Source organism: Python bivittatus, unplaced genomic scaffold, assembly GCF_059951505.1.
Source record: "Python bivittatus isolate LINGU-HERP-01145 unplaced genomic scaffold, Pbiv_v1 ctg000220_np1212, whole genome shotgun sequence".
Classification (NCBI taxonomy): Eukaryota; Metazoa; Chordata; class Lepidosauria; order Squamata; family Pythonidae; genus Python; species Python bivittatus.
The window spans coordinates 1,873,535-1,893,598 of record NW_028277048.1 but is presented as its reverse complement, the minus strand read 5'-3'; the positions used below and the strand labels follow the sequence as shown (position 1 = coordinate 1,893,598).

At 42.4% G+C, this 20,064-nt stretch overlaps 1 protein-coding gene across 5 annotated transcripts in view; it reads left to right on the top strand.

The window, feature by feature from the left end:
- The window catches only part of DOCK6 (dedicator of cytokinesis 6), a 109,961-nt gene extending 89,897 nt beyond the window's left edge, over nucleotides 1-20,064 (top strand). For 3 of the 5 annotated variants that reach the window (XM_088137621.1, XM_088137624.1, XM_088137623.1), the window contains 9 exons: nucleotides 1,294-1,425; nucleotides 3,019-3,033; nucleotides 7,210-7,335; nucleotides 10,533-10,622; nucleotides 11,098-11,334; nucleotides 11,858-12,001; nucleotides 14,082-14,188; nucleotides 17,897-18,064; nucleotides 19,887-20,064. In XM_088137621.1, coding sequence (XP_087993747.1) covers nucleotides 1,294-1,425; nucleotides 3,019-3,033; nucleotides 7,210-7,335; nucleotides 10,533-10,622; nucleotides 11,098-11,334; nucleotides 11,858-12,001; nucleotides 14,082-14,188; nucleotides 17,897-18,064; nucleotides 19,887-19,929 — 1,062 coding nt within the window. In that variant the 3' untranslated portion in view covers nucleotides 19,930-20,064. The remainder of the gene's footprint in view (nucleotides 1-1,293; nucleotides 1,426-3,018; nucleotides 3,034-7,209; nucleotides 7,336-10,532; nucleotides 10,623-11,097; nucleotides 11,335-11,857; nucleotides 12,002-14,081; nucleotides 14,189-17,896; nucleotides 18,065-19,886) is intronic. The other 2 variants (XM_088137622.1, XM_088137625.1) reach the window with 2 other exon arrangements.

Sequence of the window (20,064 nt, the reverse complement as noted above, 5' to 3'; positions counted from 1 at the left end):
ACTGCCTTAATGATACCTGGCTGATCTAGTAACAGGAAAACAGACAAGAAAACAGCTTGGCTTTTTAGGCTTGGAAAACAGTTCATGTCATGGCTTCATATGCCCAAATTGAGCCATTTTGCTTGCTAAACATTTGGAATGATGTATGAAAGATTTCAAATGGTCAGGGAATGGCACAATTTTTGCCCTTCCAACAGCAGTGATTCTTGTCTGTGTTAGCATGGCTGATGCAAAGCACTCCTGATGGATTTATGTGTCACATAAATCTGAACTTCATCACGTCAGAGTCAGAACCCAAGGAGCTGTCAGTACCTTGGACAGCAAATAGCAGGACATTATGGTTAGAGCTGTTGTCCTAGAAAAGGACTGGCTGGCATTTAAGACCATAAAAAGGCTGGCATGTTTTCCTGCTAGTTGTTGATTTCAGTTCTTAAAGGGTCTGTGGTAGCCCTTCTCTAGCCTTAGACTCCTACACAGGAGAGTCTGTAGCTCAAGTAAACCCCCTTTTAGACATGTCAGCGCAATTGATTTCAGTGAAAGCATGCAATTGCGAATAAGGGTACAGTCCATTTTATCTCCAAATCATGCCTTAAAATAAATTCAAACAAAAAATCTTTGTGTACTACATTTCAGCTAATTATACTTTGCACAATACATTTCCAGTATCAGGACAGAAGATGGTTGTTTGTATAACAGTAACAATTAGATGCTTTCTTCCATGGAACAAAACAAATTATTCCTCAAGGAGCCTCGATCAGTCTTGGTACATTCCTTAGGAGAGAAACATTCCCAGTCTTTTGCAAAGTAGCCTTGATTTTTACTATTTTTTGTTTTCATGCCTCTGTGACGAAGAGAAAAAGTCTGTCTGCAAAAGCTCTAGCCTTCATTGGTGGAGCTCCTAGTTCTTTCCTGCTGCTGCTATCATATATGCCAAAGGTGTGGACCAGAGATTGTTCTTCTTTCAAGCCTCTGACAACTAGACTGATTTATTCTGGAATCTGATGGCTGGAAAGTGCTCTGATCCTAAGGGATTAGGGGTTTCAGGAACCAAGTGGATGTCATTTAGCTTTATGAAATTGCTAACTTCTCAGTTTAAGCCTCTCATTGTTTAGGTGTTACCTAAGCTGTTCCTATAGTACCTGACTACTTATCCAGCTAATTGAAGCACTGACTGCTTCTACATACCAGTTGTCCCTCATTTCTTCTATCAGCCACCTTGCTGCTTGCTTCTTAGTTGTCAGAGGTATCCCAATGGTTCCAGTGCCCTCTGAACTCCTGCTTCATTCTTCCTAGGGTGGACTTTATGAGGCTGTCAATGAGACCTACAAAATCCTCATTCCCATCCATGAAGCAAACCGTGACTTCAAGAAGTTGGCAGTTCTGCATGGCAAACTGCAAGATGCTTTCAGCAAGATAACTAGCCAGGTGAGAACATTCTGTAGCAGGGTTTGTCGTAATATTTTATTGTTGCATTTGAGGAGGTGAATTAGGGTGATGATCAAAGGAAGCATTAACTCCTCTCCTTGGATGCTTTCCCAAACAGTCTTATGTTCCATTTTATTATCTGTGTCACAAAAATTAAACACAAGCTAGGTTGGCACATCACGTTAAGCTGTAGTTTGTTAACTGTCAAAATGAAAGGCCAATCTAATCTTGAAATGCATTAACAGAAATATTGCATGTGGACCAGGAGGAAATGATCTGCACTGGTAAGACTGCAGTTGAAATGTTGCATTCAGTTCTAGGCACTATACTTTAAAAAGGTCATGGAAAAGCTAGAGCAGGTTCAAAAGAGACCAAGATGATAAGGGGCCTGGAAACAAGCCCCGATGACAGACAGTTAAAGGAGCCGAATACATTCAGCTTGCAAAAGAGAACGCTTAAGTTATGTACAAATACATAACAGTCTGCCGTGTGCAAGAGTGGGTGACTTGTTTTCTATTAAGCCCAAGAGAGAGACAAGGACATACAGGTTGAAATGAAAACGAGACCTAGGTTGGCTATTTGGATGAATTTCTTTTTGGTAAGAGCTGTTAAGTGGAACTTCTGCTTAGAACAATGGTGGGCTTCCTTATACGGTAGCTTTTCAAGTGGGAATTGGATGTCTCCTTGTTAGAGGTGGTTAATGAATCCCTACATTGAGCAAGGAGTTGAGCTAGAGAACCAGTAAGGTCCTTTCAGACTCATACATTCTATGATTCTGTGGTTCTGTAAAATAAACCAGAATGTTTATGCTCCATTCAATACATGAAATAGGAACCAAGCAAGCCACACCATGGTTTAGTTAGTATGATTTGAAAACCAAAGTACTGAATCCATTTGGATAACTTCAGTAGAAATTATCAGAGCTGAAGTTATGTGACACCAGTTTGAATGTCAGAACTAAAAGAGTTCCTTGAAAGGGGGGAATGAGGCATATGGCTTTAGTGTGATATCAATTTTTCGTATCATAGATTCCATAAAGAAAAATGGATGGGCAGGAGAATAAAAACTTGTAAATCTCATTTTTCATAATTAGTATTCCATTTATTTCTATACATTTCATTGTATAAATATGGACGAGGGTAGAAAGTACAGTTCGGAACTAATGAGAACCATGCTAATTTCAGGTAGCTTCCTCAGCCAAGGTGTTCTTTTTTCCTGGGCCAACCTCCTGAGATAAATATTTCAGTGTCTCAGATTGGTAATCACTATGCTAAGCTATATGGTCAGAACCTGCAACTGACTTTTTCTTCATTGTTGAGATCTTAAGGATGGACAGAATGAAGCTAGGCATAAAATGCCAATTTCTAGCTGTTCCATTAAGAAAGGTAGGGAATTTTGCATTGCAGAATTAACCCTCTCCCCACCCCCCCATCCCTATTCCTAGAAAAGAGGTACTGTAAATTCAGTTCAAACATACACGTGGGCCTAGCCACTGATCAGTTAGAGGTTAGAGGATGCTGAGCTTCAAGGAATTAACTACCTTTCTTCTGCCTGTTTTCTCTGTTTCCCCCTCCCCTTTGTTTTGTCAATCAGGCCTCTGGCTGGGAGGTAGGCTACAATGTGTCTTGCTTCTTCTTGTGTGTTTTTGTGAATGTGCATGCAGCTTTAGTCCTGTAATCTCCAGCCTTTCTCTGTACATTTATCACTAAACTCCACTACAGCTCTTTTATTACAATTACATAGCAAAAGAATAGAATTTCTTACTTATCCTGAGCAAACTAGGGTATGTCTGTGTGTGTGTGTGTGTGTGTGTACCTTAAAATGTCACTAATGCACAGTTAAACAGTGCAGAGAAACCTACTGTCTGGATCTCAGTTCCATACTATTGTCCTCATTGTCCCAACTACAGGTAGTTCTTGGTTTACAGTGGCAATTGGGACTGGAATTGCCATTGCTAAGCGACACAGTCATAAAGCACAATGTCACGTGACCACACCACTGGGCGACGGCAGCTCTGGCAGTTCTGGTTGGTGTCCTTAAGTGAAGACCTCACATGACCATGACTTCTGACTTCCTGCCAGCTTCCCCTTTGACTTTGCTTGTGGGAAGCTGGTAGGTAATGTTGGAGATTGTAATCACATGACCACAGCTTGCTGTAACATCATAATTCTAATCATGTGACCTTGGGGACATTGCGACGGCCAGAACTCCAAGGACCAGTTGTAACTACCACTTGTTCAGTGCCGTAAGTTTGAACACCCACTGAACAACTCATAACCCGAGGACCACCTGTACATGCCATAGTGATCTTACAAATGTCTTTGTAAATGCTAAAGCTGTTTATAAATGCTAAAGCTGTTTATGAAAAAAAATCTGGATGTATGATCCACCTCTTGCAACAGCAAAATAGTTTACTATTTTCAGTGTGAGCAGAACAGCAATTTTGACACAAACACCAATGAAAACTGAAAATCTGGAAAAGAAGCATCATTGTATAACAGGCATTGCTAGTCCCACAGAATTTATCTAAGTTCTGCACAGAAACCTGGCTCTACAGAGCTCTGAGGCTCAGCCCATTCAGTAAGTTTTGCTATTTGTTTGATTGATTTCATTGTTACCCATACTTCTCTGGCAAGACAGCAAACAAAAACCAAAATAGAACATAAGAAATTTGAAAACACAGATAGAAATTAACAATAATAAAGAACTAAAATAACCCAACAGTTAAAAGATGGGTGAAAGAGATTGTTCTTTACAGATTTCCTAAACAGTGAGAGAGCAGGGTGGGGACCAAATGCATTGCCCAGGGTGCTTGTTCCTTAGCTTGGAGGCAACACAGGTGAAGGCTGTCTCCCATGGTGGGGAGTGGACCTCTGGTTCAAAAAGGCCTCTCCTGCTGATTTAGCAACTAGGCAAGTTTGTAATGGGAAGTAGTCAGGCCCTAGGCATTTAGGGCTTTAGAGGCATACCAATGTCTTCTGTTCTCCCAGGTAAGCTGCTGGTAGCCAATGCAGGACTTCAAATGCAGGCATCAGTACAGTCATTATCAAGAGGATCCGAATTCTGTATTTGCACACTATCCTTGCTTATAAAAGGGAACACTTCCTTTCCATTTTAAATGAAGCATTTTGTGACTTTGTTTGAATAACCTGCATTATTCCTATGCTGTAGAGGACCTGGAGCCAAAAAGAGGCCACCAGTGCAATTCCTACTGCAGCCTCCTCCCTTTTTAAAAAGCTGATGTTGATGATCCCCTTGGTCATCTCCCCACTGGTGGTGCTGCAGCAGGGAGGAACATAACATTGGTTCATGGGAGGATATGGGGTGTGACCTATTTCTTAAGAGTTATTGGAAACTCTTCTTGCTGGGAAGAGTTAGGGTTAGGGGTCAAAACCACCAACAGGTGACTAGAATGGATTAGCCACAGGCCCTCTGTTCCAGGTTACTCTGCAGTGTTGTTCTCCCTCCTTTCCTTGGTGGTTTTCTACCTTGCCATTGTCCATGTTCCTTGTTGTATTGCATGAGGGCCTAGTCGTGTGTGGCTAAAACCTCACAGAACTGCCCACTCCCCACATTGAATTGTAGAGGGAAAAGAGAGCTCTCCTGGCTGCGCTCATCCTGTTGTCCCTTGCCCTATTCTCTCTGCTTCTCAAATAAAATAAAAGCCATGGGATTCAAGCCTGCCCAGGAGACATGCCTTCTGTCCTAAAAGCCTACCCAAATGTTTTAGGATTTTCTGTGGTCACTCTGGGAATAGCAGTCTGTGTATTCTTCAGAACTATTCTTTTCATAATGAAATCCAGAAGTAGATAATTCAATTCTCAAGTACCCAAGGCTTCTGAATTTATTTCATGAAATAAATAACTTGTCAGAGATCCAAAAAAATAGCTTGGGAATATTGTAATGCATGAACAGTGGGGAACATCCTAAAAACTAGTATTACTAATACTTGTGTGCTTTCATCATTTTAATTTCAGAATCCGCATTAAAGTGCAACCATCTGGCCGAAGAGGGAGGGAGGGAGGGAGGGAGGGAGGGATGAATGAATGAATGAATGAATGAATGAATGAATGAATGAATGAATGAATGAATGAACGAACGAAGATAGACACAGACAGATAGAGATAGATATAGGTTCCTATTCATCAATTTGCAAATTAAGGAAACATAACACTAGAAGTGCTTTAAAAGGAAGATGCCCTGCTAGAAATTCATGCTGACCTCAGTTTACAAAGAAAGTGTCCTTGCTTGACAAAGAATAGGGGTTTCGGAAATAGCCTCCAAGTTCTGCTTTGGCAGAGGAGACGGAGCAGCTCAATCTTGAAACTAGGCTATCTCAGATAGGACAGCTGAGCTCAGTGCTAGCGCTTGCAGGTTCTTCTGGGTAGCGTGCTTTATTAAGGCACCTTCTCCTCCCTTCCACTCTATGCAACATAGCAGGAGAGTTAGGTTTAGATATGGAAATGCCCAGGATGAGGAGTGCTGGAAGGAGTGCTGATCAGGAGTCCTGAAAGTGCTGATCAGGAGTCCTGAATGCTGCATTCATTTGCTTGGGACTGAGTTTTTTGACAGTACATATGCTTATGCCCTGAGGCAAGCCAGATAACTCAGATCTTCTGCCATTGCATCACGAGGAATATTTAACTGTGCTTTTTCGGGCACTGCTGAACTTCAGTGGTTTTATTGCTCTTGCTCTCTTCTTTTTTGTTTTTCTTTTCCTCTGTCATGTCATCTCTCTTTCTTGGTGTTTTTATTTTCATTGAACGTCCCTGATCAAAGTTAATCAAGCTCTGACCCAGTCACCAGATGTATTTTTCACCAAAGCTGTGATGAAATTGATGACAGAGAAAGTTCATAAGTGTCAAGTAGCTACTGAAGAATGCGTGGAATATGAAAGACGTTACCAAGGGAGCACTTGATCAAGTTCTGGGCTGCACACAGACAATTATTATTGCAAAACCATGGGAGTTGTTTCCTCCTTATAATTACAGCAGTGCCATAAAAATAACATGTGTTCAACAGGCAGTGAAAGTGCACAGAGATATCTGGAAAACAAATATAACAATAGTAACTTATTTTAGGAGAAGAAGGTTATCTCAGTAGTATCAGGCCCTTTATGGACCAATCACTGAGATAGTATTCCTGTCCTCAGTCCACTCGTCCCCACTCTCTCCCTCTGGACAGCTGATTGGGTTGAAGAGCTGCCATTCTCTTACTAACTTCTCTCTCTGTTTTCCTTTCCCATTCAACTTCTCTGCTCTTGGTCCGGCCCGGTCCTGATTTGGTGAGTTGGCGCACATTTTTGGAAATGTAGTGAGTACCTGACCTGATTAGCTTGCATGCTTCTAAAGGCACTGCTAAAGATTTGGGTAACAGCTTAGAGAAGGGAGGAGTGTAAGACTGACCAAGCAACCCATTTCAAGGGGTGCAAGAAGAGATTGCCCTTTATTGGCAAATGATGGTTCCTGAAGTACCTTCAAGATCCTAAGAATATCTGGATTGTCTTTCATAGTCTTAATGTAAACAGAAGCAGCAAGAATATAAACCCAGACTTAATTGTAGATGCATGTTTTATTGATTGTAAGCTGCCCAAAGTTGTTTTTAAGATGGGCAGCTATATAAACGTTTTAAATAAATAAATATCTATAAACTGGATATTCAAGGAAAGAGCTGCTCAGCGTGGGATAGATAATCAGTTTAGTAAGACATGTTACAGTTAATGTTCAAATGACCAGTCTAACTCTGCCGTTGTATTTCTCACTTCATCCTTTTAGGTTGCTTTAGAGAATGTTTGGAACGTATTTCCGGGTTGGTTTTTATGGCAGCAAATTTGGAGACTTGGATGAGCAAGAGTTTGTCTACAAAGAACCCTCTATCACTAAATTAGCTGAAATTTCTCATCGACTTGAGGTAATAGCTGAAATATCCTCAAAGGGGATAGAGATGAAGCAATTTAGTAATGAGTGAATATGAAAGAGGCAATAGAGATAATTGTGAATGGGAGCACAGCACCAGTTGTGTCTGTTTAGTGCACGCATGGCCTTGCTTGTACACCTAGATAAGAACATGCTGAAAAGAAAGCTCCATTCTTGGCTTTCAGAAACATACATACATAGTGCAGTGTGCATCTGCGTGCTGATCAGACTAGCTGGTCTCCATACATTCTTATCTGGGTAGTAGTATCAACATACTTGATGCTTTATTTATATTAATAAAATCTATTACTATTAATTAATATATTGATAAGAATATAGTTATAAGCTCCCTTTACAGAAGAGCTTTACAAGTGAAATTCTATTGATCTGTCACCTGCTTCCTTTCTTATATCATGGCCACAATTTACCAGTATTTTGCTTTCCAGTTCTAGCATTCTATTCACCTGTGATAAATATGGTAATTTGGGGGGTGTTACATTGGCAAGATGTTGGAAGTCGGCATAAAGTTGTTCAATATTCATTTGCTCTGCATCTGTATTGGGGCATAGACTTGGAATCACCTCAATAATGAAAGGCTTGCCTGGGCTCAAACTGAGATTGTATTATTTCTGGGGTTGTGTCCAAACACTGACCTGAGCACTCTTTTTTTAAAACTGCAATTCTTTTATTTCTTTCTTGTCAACAGTAGAAGATCTGGTACTGCTCTGGTGTGAAAACGATCCATTCCAGCCCATTTTAGTTCACTGATGACCACTGGTACCTAGAATCTTAGGTCTTGATGTACCAATGGTTTACATGACTTGGGAGCATCAAGCTGTCCTTTTGCCTCTGGGCACATCAGTAGCTGGATAGCCATTTGGTTTTAATCCTCTGTCACATCATAAACACCAGTGCTACTTCTGTTCTCACTGTGCTTTTTCCCAGTAGCTTGTTGGATACTTTCCAGCCAGGCGGGCTCATCTTCTGCTATCATGTGGACATGATTTTGGTTATGAATATTTATTTGCTTTTTCTTGGCAGAATATTGAAGTGAGTTGCCATTGCTGTCTGTCATGGGCCATGCTGAGCCTGATCCCATGTCTGTGGGATCTTGGGTGGCCCCCAAGTAACAGTCCTAACAATTAAAGGAATAAAGGAGAGATATGTGAACTATGTACAATTTACTGAAGATATTGATGAAGCCCTGATACATTTCCCCTCCTTTTTTATAATAACTTAGAGGGTGGGAAGGATGCTCTGTTGGCGCTGTAGAAAATGTACCACATGTTATGAGAGACAGGGCATCTTATATAGGACAAATAAGAGTGGTCTGTTAGGGCAGGATCTTACATTTAAGGGCCCTCTAATCCTTCCTAGGAAGAATTTTCTGCATCTTTTCTGCATCCTTTTCCTCCTGAAGGATGCTCTGACTGGGGTATAAGCTATAAGCTTATCATGTGTACTGAATGAAGACAATGATGCATCTGACTCATTTTGATAAGTATAAAATTATAATTCAATCAACAAAAATATGGTGGTACCTCGGGATACGAACTTAATCTGTTCCATGACTCTGGGCATATCCTGAGTTGGTCGTAACCCGATGCAAATTTCCCCATAGGGTTCGGTGTAAATCCGGTTAATCCGTTCCGCCCTCTGAATTTGGTCGCACCCCAAAGCAAATTTTCCCATAAGGTTCAATGTAATTACCATTAATCCGTTCTGGCGTCCGCGGACCATGCGTCAGGGGCAGGAAAACGGCCGGGCGCCGCAGGGCGGGGCAGGGCGGGGTGGGAAAACGGCCGGGCGCCACGCAGCGGGGCGGGAAAATGGCCGGGTGCCGCGCGGCAGGGCAGGAAAATGGCCAGGCACCGCGGGGCGGGAAAACGGCCGGGCACGGCGCGGCAGGAAAATGGCCGCGGACCATGTGTCAGGGCGGAAAAATGACCATACCCCGAGGTGGAATTCACACATCGAGGTAAATTTTTGTGGCCAGAGCTGGTCGTAACCCGAAAAGTTTGTTAGTAGAGGCGTTCGTATCCCGAGCTACCACTGTATGTGTGTCTATTGGACACAATTTTAAGAAGAAAAGCTTATCGGAAATGTTCAAAATTTCATATTAATTTTGTTCTACTAGCCTCATAACTTTTGGACTATTGTTCTTTTGAAGTATATACTAGTACTATATAGTTGAAAACTAAGAGAAGACAACAGAAATGGGTATTGCATACTTTTATGATTGTAAAATTATGATATTACAAGTTTGGAAGCACACCCATTCTCGGTCAATTATGCAAAGGACTAAAGAGCTCACCTCTTGAGTTTTGTCTTTATCAGAACATTGAGTTTTGTCTGTAACATTTTTTTTTTTTTTTAATCTGCGCTCAGTCATTACCGACTCTGCAGTGACTGCTTTGGACAAGTCCTTTGCAGTTTTCAAGGCAAGTGTTTCGGAAGTGGTTTGCCAGAGCCTCCTTCCTAGAGCAGAGCCCAGCTGGTGAGCGCAGGAGGCGGGGTTTCCACTGCTTCGCGCCCTTTTTGGGCGCGCGCGGTTTTTCGCGCTTACTGGCAACTGCTCCCGACTCCTTTTTGCAAGGCGCCGCCAGCATTTCTTCTCCCACCGGAGTGAGAGTACCCATTTATCTACTCACGTGAGTTTTCGAACTGTTGGGTTGACAGGAACTGGGGAGGAAACAGGAGCTCACCCTGTTTAACGCAAAGGCTGGACTCGAACCGCTGACGCGTCGACCATTTCTGGCCGGCAACTTTCAGCGTCATTAAGCCGCTGCGCCACCGCATCCCCCTCTTCTGTAACATTGTTACACTGCAAATACCTACAGCAGATAAAGAATAGTTTAAGTAGGGAACCACTTCACTGAGCAGAAGAAAGAAGGGTGAGTATAAAGGAAGAGGCTGGGGCTCTGTAGTTAGTTTTGTTGGTGAATGTTACCTATTTCGTAGGGCTGGGAGTTCTAGCTATTCGCAATGAAAGCTTCGACAGGAGAACTCTTTCCACCTTACCAACTGGATGCTTTAAGCCAGGGATGAGGAAACTGATCCTGCGGGTAGTGCTGAACTCTCTTACCATTGGACATGGGGTTAACCCTCATTCTGTACTGATGGCCTGAGATATCCAGAATGGTCTCAGACCTTTATGCCTTGCAAAACTGTCCTGTTTTGTTTTCCCTTCAGGAGTTTTATGCTGAACGTTTTGGGCATGAAATGGTGGAAATTATCAAAGGCTCCAATCCTGTGGACAAGACCAAGCTGGATCCTAATAAGGTAGATTCTACTGTGCATGGTATTAGACATTGCAATTCTATGATTGGACTGTATATTTAAACCAAGAGGACATTTGCCCCAACTGATCTGACACTATATGACAGATTCAGCAGGAAGAAGCTGTGGATCTCTAGGCATAGCAATTCCTAAATATTTCTAGTGTGGCATTCTAGGGAAGAAATGATTTGCCACATTTCTTCTTCCATACTACATATACCACAGTGGAAATGCCTTTAAGATTTCTGCTCTCTTTCCACAGCAAAATGCATATCTTGTCTATAGACTGCTGAAATGGCAAGGCTATGAGAATGCTAGTCCTGTTTCCTTCCTCCAGGAAACCAATGCTGGTTTGGGGGAAAACGTTCTCTTCTTCACTCACTTGTCCTTGTTCAAATGATAGTCTGAACTTCAAGCAAGCAAGTGCCCGATACAATAGTGGTGAAAGGATGCTGACCCCTGTCTTGTCTTGTCACAGGCATACATCCAGTTGACTTATGTGGAGCCTTTCTTTGACACATACGAACTGAAGGACCGTGTCACATATTTTGACAAGAACTATAACCTGCGCACTTTCATGTTTTGTACCCCTTTCACATTGGATGGACGAGCACATGGTGACCTGCATGAGCAGTTCAAGCGCAAGACTCTGCTCACCACTTCTCATGCTTTCCCCTACATCAAAACCCGCATTAATGTCATCCACAAGGAAGAGGTAATGGGATAGTCAGCTCATGGAGTTTTCGGGGATCAGGAGTGAAAAAAATTGTAGGATATGGTTTGTATGCAAATGTCAGCTTACTGAAAATCTCAGTTTTCTATACTTTAAGACATACGGAAGTATGCTTGAAAGTGTTTCAGCACTTATTCTTAAAACTGCAGAAAAGTTAAAATCTTACAGCCAGAGAAATGGCCTAGGGACCATTTCCCTATTTGAATGCAGTGCAGAATCCTGCAAAGTGATTCTTCCCCATGTAATAAACCAATTGAGAATAAATAATGCAAAATAGTAGATGTAACAAACAGTTGTAAATTAAGTTATGAGACAGTGGTCAGGCAATTATAACCAGTTTATATAACATACACAGAGCACATGAATCCGTTTTTTCCTGATGCAAAATTTGGATTGGGACTGGAGTTTTGTATCATTCTTTGCATTTATACACATCGTTTTAAGCATAAGGAGATCATCTCCTGACAGTTTTGTTTTGTTTGCATTGGCTTGTCTGTGTCTCCAGATCATTCTGATTCCTATTGAAGTAGCCATAGAGGACATGCAGAAGAAGACTCAGGAATTGACTTTTGCCACCCACCAGGACCCAGCTGATGCCAAGATGCTGCAGATGGTGCTTCAGGGATGTGTTGGAACCATAGTCAACCAGGTACCCAACCAAGGAATGAGAAGAACTGTTTTATTGCAGGCAAAAGAGGCTTCAGGCCTGGCTAGCAAAGTTGCTGGGAGAACAGAATTGAATCCTCCTGGCAGAGAGTTGAAGAACAAAGATGTTGCAAAATGGAGGAAGCATGTTAAATAATGATGAATATGTGATGCAGCAACTGCAGAGGACCCTGGGGTGTGGATAGCACTGAGACAGCATTGACTGTGTTTGTCAGTGACCTCTGGCAGAACCTGTACAGGGGTTGTCGAAGGAGAGCTGTGTATGTGTATATGTATGTATATGTGTATGTGTATGTGTATGGTAGCCCAAAAAAATAAAAAAGGAGGAGCCTAGTAGCACCTTTTCAGATCAACAAATCTGATCAAAAGAAATAAGCTTTCATAAATTATAGCTCACTTCATCAGTTGCAATGGAGTGGCTAGACTGATGTAGGCAGGGTGCAGGATGAGGCAGGGGGAGCAAGGTGGATATATAGATGCAGGTTACATCTCAGACAGATCACAAGTGCCTTACCAATTAAAAATTGTAATGTGTTAAAAACCCATTGTGTTCATTGAGATCTTCTGAGCCACTCCATGAATCTGATGAAGCTACCTACAGTTCAGGAAAGCATATGCCTTTTAATAAAATTTGTTAGTCTTAAAAGGTGTTACAGTACCAGACTCCAGATATAAGGGTGGTCCTGCTTGATCTGTCAGCAATGTTCAGTATCATTCTCAGTTGCTCCTGAGGGTTGGGAATGGGGGGCACTGTCCTGTAATGGTTCCCTTCTTTCTTCTGTGGCTGATTCCAGTCGGTGTTGATAGCAAAGCCCTTGCTGCACAGGGTTCCGCAGGACTCAACACTCTCCTCATTCCCGTTCAACATCTACATGAAGCTACTGGGTGAAATCAACCACTGGGACAAAGTTAAATATTATCAGTATCTAAATGATACCCAACTTTACATCTCACCCACTGGCCGAACAGGTGATGTTTGGGAGGTCCTCTTCCAGTGCCTGGAGACTCTAAAGGCCTGGATGGGGAGGAACAGGCTTAGGCTCATTCTTAGCAAGATCAAGTGGCTTTGGTCTCAAGGTCCTTCTGGTCCCAGGAATATACTATCAATATAGTTGTTGATAGGGTTGCACTTCGCCAGGTGGAAATTGTTCATTATTTGGGGGTCCACCTGGACTCTCAGCTCCTGCTCCACAAGCAGGTGGCAACCATGGCCAGGAGGGCCTTCGCACAAATCCACTCTGTGTGCCAATTATGACCTTTTCTGGATGAAGAGGCCAGTCTCACAGTCACTCAAGCTTTAGTCACTTCCCAGCACTGTTTTGGGGCTCCCCTTTATACCACTTGGAAGGTACAACTGATTCAAAATGCATCTGAACATTGCTGTACATCTCTGCTCCATGAGTTGCACTGGCTACCAGTGGGCTTCCAGGTACAATTCAGAGTGTTGATTTTAGGCCTTTGAGGCTTAGGTTCCAATTACCTGCAGGACTGCCTTTCTTCTGAGGCCTGTCATTTCTGCCCAGCCAGTAAGACCAAATAGAATTGATGAACTCCAGGTCCCAGTTGTAAAGTACCGTCATTTAGAGTTCCTAGGAGACATGCCTTCTCTATAGCTGTGCCTGCCCTGTGGATCAACATTTTCTCTGAGGTCCATATGGCCCCACTCCTGCTGTATTTTCATAAAGCTGAGGAAATGTGCCTCTTTCAGTAGGCCCTGTGGTAGAATGAGGTGGTCAGCTCTCTGATAAAGCATCTTGGTTTTAAGACTGATTGAGTTTCGTGTATTCTTTCCTCAATGTGCTGTATGTATTATTGTTTTCTTGGTTCTTGTTTTTTTTTTAACTTTAATGTGTAAGCCTTCTAGAGATACTCCAGTGATTGAGGCAACATCCAGCTTGATAATTAAATGAAAATAATGATATCTAAGAGTAAATGACTGGCCTAAAATTAAGTTTGGTACAGATTAAATGGCAAGGGAAGGAAAACTTTCCACTCCTGTCCCAGACACTGACTCCAGTCAAGCCTTCTTACCACACCTCATCTCCATGCCCTTTTTGTTCCAGGGTCCTCTGGAGGTGGCACAGGTATTTTTGGCTGAGATCCCTGATGACCCCAAGCTCTATCGGCACCACAACAAGCTGCGGCTGTGCTTCAAGGATTTCACTAAGAGGTAATGCACAAGTACAGCTGCCACAACTCCATAGGCTTCATGCATGATTTGGTAATCACGTTTATATGCTGTTCCATCATATCTAGGGCCTTTCAAAAATATAATATTAACTAAAAATAATTACAAATAATGATGTTAACAATGTGCAGGAGCAGAGGATAAAGTAGCATAGAAAAGCTTCACTAAAAATAAAGATTTGATCTATAATTTTCAGTGGATTCAAATGCTCATAATGTAAAGGCTTGGGAAAATAAAGCAGGATCCACTCAAAGAGACCTCTAGGCAGGCCTCTCATTGTAGATAGCATCCAAGTATAGAGTGCTACATCAGAAGTGACCCCTAAAATTTGCAAACTACTCAATTTGATCCAGATGCAAGGTGAGCAACTGTGCTTTCATCCCAGAACATCACTGTTGGGAATAAAGTGAGGCTCAGATCCTCATGTGCTTCTCCTCCTCTTGCAGAGACCTTTGCACAAGAACAGTTTAGATAATATTAGTCTTCGTAATAAAGACAAGAAGGGCCTTTTTGGGCAGCATAAAAAGGCAACTGCAGGATGACATACTTGACATGATCTTAGGGAATGAAGGAGTCTTCCTTTGCAAGTAATATTCAATGAAAGTGAAAAAAGAATTTGTGTAGGAAGGAAAAAAGTTTTGTAGATGATAACTTTAGAAAGCTTGCTTCTTAGACACAGATTTCCCTGATTTACATCATAGTTACAATAATTTCTAACTATGCTAAAGGAAGATCAGTGGGAGATCTGCTTTCCACACTGGCAAATAGCAGCTCTGGGAGGAGGTTTTATGAGGAATTAGAACACGGAGCACGGGGAGGGAGGGTGCCTGTGCCATGGACTCTCTAGAAGAGCCAAAGGAACTCTGCTTTTTCTGCTCTGACCTGGATCCTGCTCCCGTGCGCAAAATATGGCAAAGTAATACATATCCAACTTAATAGAACTGTTGTAAGGATTACAAAAAAGCAGCAGAGTGCACTGCTCACAGGGTTGGACTGTGGCTGGGAAGGGCCAGGTTCCTTTAGTGCAGTGTTGTCCAAACTTGGCCACTTTAAGATGAGTGGACTTCAACTCCCAGAATTCCCCAGCCAGCCATTCCCCAGCTGGCTGGGGAATTCTGGGAGTTGAAGTCCACTCATCTTAAAGTGCCAAGTTTGGACAACACTGCTTTAGTGGACTGAGGAGATCCAGGTAAGAAGGTCCCTTTCAAACATGGGGCTCACTGATGACTTTGGATCACTCTCCATTTCTCAGGTTTTCTGGGGATAAAATAAGGAGAGACTCCTATGTATAGTTTCAGCAGGTGGCAGCACCTAACAACCATGTCTGAGCTCAGAAGCCAGACAAATATGTGGTTAGTACTTGGATGGAAGCCCTTCAGGGAATAAATATGACAGTCCCAGGAGAAGGCAATAGCAAACTTTTTCTATATTGGTACCAAGAAAACTATGTGGACATGTTCATAGTCACCAGGATTCAAGTTCAGCTCAAAGGTTATTGTCTTTTACCCTCTTCAGCTCATAGGAGATGGTCAGGATAAATGTAATATTTTCTCTGAGAGGCTGAGCGGGGGGAGGCTCCCCTATTTTATCCCCACAACAGCTACTCTATGAAGATAGGTTAGGCTGAGAATGTATGGGTGGCTCAGAGTCACTCGGTAACCTTCATGGGTGAGGGTGGGCTTTTATCTGGCTCTTCCTGATCCAGTAAAAGAAGACATAGGAAGCAGCCCTTGTACACAAGTACTTGTCAACTAACAAAGCTGCCGTAATTCATTTGTGTCAATACCCCTTTTGAGTATTTGACAGAGCTGAATGTTCTTCCCCACCCCCTGAGATCATTTTAAACTGGGAAAAAGTTATTATGGAAAATGCTTGTGGCTAGAGACTGGGACACCACCATAACACATTCCCCTCAGAATCCTCAGCTACTTCTCTTAGAAACATCAAACATCTCATTGTGTTATTTAAAGCAACTTCTTCCATTTGTAATCTTACTGGCTGTACAATTTCTCTTGACAGTCTTGTCTTAACAAGGAAAGGTAGATACTTATTTTATATACAGCACCTCTAGAAAGACAGACTAATGTTAACTAGATTACTGCTGTTCATTCTACATACAAAGCTTTGTTCTCTACCCAATTGTGTATTTTGCATTCATACTGACAAATCCCACTGAGAGTTTCACAAGAATTTGTTTCAGTTCTTACTGAACCAAAGAAAATTAGTTGCCTTTAATGTCAGCCAGGCAAATACAATCCCCTTTTGATTGGCTGACTTTAGTCTGTTTGTTAACTTTATATATATACATATATATATAACATTTTTCTCTATATATAACTTATATCCTCTCTCACCCCTATGGGTGGTATATGTCTTCCTCAATCTCGGGTCCTCTACCAGAGGCCTGGGAGTTTGAGGGGTCTCCGCAGTATCTTAGCTGTTCCTAGCACTGCACTCTTTTGGACAGAGAGCTCTGATGTTGTTCCTGGGATCTGTTGAAGCCACTCTCCCAGCTTAGGAGTCACAGCCCTGAGTGCTCTTACCACCAACTAGAACCACTTTGGCCTTTACTTTCCACAACCCCTCTAGTTCCTTTTTCAGGCCCTGGTAACCCTCCAGCTTTTTATACTCCTTCTTCCTGAAGTTGCTGTCACTTGGCACCACTACATCTATCACCACCGCTATCTTCTGGTCCTTGTCTAGTACCACAATGTCTGGTTGATTGGCCAATACCTGCCTGTCCATCTGGATCTGGAAGTCCCACAGGATCTTAGCCCTGTTATTCTCCACAACCTTCTGTGGAATCTCCCATCTGGACTTGGGAGGGTCTAGCCCATACGCTGTACAGATGTTCCTGTACATAATGCCAGCTGCTTGGTTGTGCTGTTCGGTGTATGCTGTTCCTGCCTGCATCTTACACCCTCCACTATGTGTTGGACTGTCTCTGAGGCCTTTCTGCACAGTCTGCACCTTGGATCCTGCCTAGTGTGGAAGACCCCTGCTTTTATGGATCTGGTGCTTAGTGCCTGCTCTTGTGCTGCTATGATCAGTGCCTCAGTGCTGTCTTTTAGTCCAGCCCTTTCCAGCCATTAGTAGGATTTCCCAGTGTCAGCCATCTCAGCTACCTGTTGATGGTATATCCCATGCAGGGGCTTGTCTTGCCATGGCACTTCCTCTGCTTGAACTTCCTCCCATGTCTGCTGCTGCCTCAGGCATTCTCTCAGCAGATCATCTTCTGGTGCCATCTTACTGATGTATTCCTGCATGCTCTGGGTTTTGTCAAGGGCAGTGGCTTTGACGCTCACCAGATATAACTTTCATATTTTATATATTTATATAATATATATTTTATATAACTTTTCCTCTAAAATGTTCCCAGACAACTAAAAGTAAAGGCAATCTTTTGAGAAGATATCTTCAAAGAGTAGGTTTTGCAGCGCAGGAGGCCAGGGCCTTCTGCAGTTGAGAAGTGATCTGAGGAGAAGAGCTAGTCCCTAGAACCGTCTACCAAGTCTAGTAAGACCTTCGAAAATCTGATTGAGGGTATTTCAGACCAGAAGCTGGGAACAATTCCATCCAAGATTGGAACAGTTAGATATCAATAAGTAGCCCAAAAGGAGAAGGGAGAGAACTCTTCAAGGCCACTTTGAGCCAGTACCGCCACGCATAACCACTTCACTGTTTTCTTAGATGTGAAGATGCTCTTCGTAAAAGCAAGACACTGATTGGACCAGACCAACGTGAGTTCCTCCGAGAGCTAGAGAGGAATTACCAGCGTCTAAAGGAAGCCTTGCACCCACTACTCAACCGCAAAATCCCTCAGCTCTACACGCCAGTTGCTCCTCATTCTGCACACAGGTATGAGTAAATGCTTGGACATGGAAGCTCAGAACCAAAGTGCTTTGTGCAGGCAAGTTTATCAGTTCCATCAGCTATTACATTTAGGGGCCCATCCCAAATTGGTGGTTTTGTTTTAATCTTTCCCTGCTTAGGACATAAATGAGTCCCAGTTAATTATTCTAGGAATTAACTGCTCCCCCAAACCAGGAAATGTATTCTTGTGCTACTGTCCAGCACAAGATGCTGCACTGTTGGGTTGTATCCAGATGTTTAGAACGTCTAAGTGGCACAGGGCCCACTGTATGTTGTTTGCCACTTGTTTTCAAGGGACATGGTTCTTACTCTTAATAATTCTGAAGCACATTGGTAATGTCTGTTAAGCAACATCTAGGTTAAATATCCAATTGGCTTTATTCCTTTATTACATTTATTATTTAGGAAAGGTAAAAATGATACAGTTCTTCCCAGTGGTTGCCAGGTATAAGGCTGAAAAACCACCAAGGGATATCTGGCTTAGCACATAAATTCTAAAACATTTACTATTTCATCACCTTTTCCTACAGGGGAGGAAAGTATCCTGAAAACTGGGTTGCTCCTTCAACTTGTGGTTCACAACTGGTACCTCTAGTGGCTAGAGCTGATGTCAGTGGTCTGCAGGCTAAATCCCAAAAACATTTCTCCCACTTGCAGGGGTGGGGGATCTTCCACAGTGTCTAATTATGGTGCTAAAATATTGATATGCTCCCCATAAAGATTAAGAAAGCACACTGTTTGCAGCAATGTACTCTGAACCAAAATTAGGCAAACACCTAGCGGGGGAGGAGGTGCTACTCGCAGGGTAGGGAGTGTTTAGACCACCTACTCTTGCGTACTGGACCAAGCCAGTTTTCACTGTAATCTCCATCTATTGTAGAAACAGAATCCTATTGTTATGTTCAGGGTTACATTCTAATGCTCAGGCATTAGTCAGTCTATTCACCTTTTTCAAGCATTCAGAGTCTCTTTTATGAGACCAGTGAGTTTGAGAGGACGTAGTATGTCATAAGTGCAGGGATTTTTATTACATTCTGATTTTTTTTTTAAGTGTTTATAACTTTTTACTTATTTTGAGAGAGAGAGAGAGACTGAGACTGAGACTGAATGGTTGAATGTGACAACTGCAAGCATATTTTCCCCTTCTACCACAGTGTAAAGCCTAGAATTTTGCAAGGAAAAAAAAATAGATTTGGGCCAGTGGCAGGATCATTTCTCCCCTCATGTTTAACGGGCAAGACCTGTGCAAATGCAGACATGGTAGATGTGTCTTGAGGTATGAAACTACCTGTTTGCAGGAAAGTGCATGACTTTTGGAGCAGGCTTCTTTAAATTTGGATTTTTTTTCTTTTAAAGATAATACCTGCAGCTCTTGTTTAGTTTTCGAATTAGATGGATTTGTAGAGAACAGTAATTGTAAGCCTCTATATGTTGCCCCCAACACTCTGTGATTGGACAGCTCCTAACGAACTCTCCCTGCATCACTCCACTCCTTTGTCTCCCTCCTCTCTTCATCTTGGTATTTATGAAAGAATGGAAGCTGGAAAAAAGTAGTAGAGTTTTTGTCACATTGTCTGCTTTTCTGCACTGTTCTGAACTGAGTTGTGCATAAAGTCTTATAGTGACCCTGATTTGTGCCAGTTGCTTTCGAGAGATCCTACTTCAAAATCAGTCCCCAATCTGATGCAGTCCTTTTATTTGTTCAGTAGATTTCTACATTTCCACCTTTGCCATATCACTCTTTCCCCACATAATATAAATTCCTTTCCAAGATTTGTTTGAATACATTCTTCTATTTCTCCTCCAGAAACTCCTTCAACAGATTGAGTCTGCGGAAGATGGAAGCCTAAAATGGATTGCTTGAATTGCAGGGGGACCAGTTCCAGGAAGGAAGTCCTGGACTTTACACCCTCCAGAGTTTCAGCCTTACTGAAGGATGGTGCACTTATTTTGCACTGGAAGACAATACTGAGATTCAGAGCTCC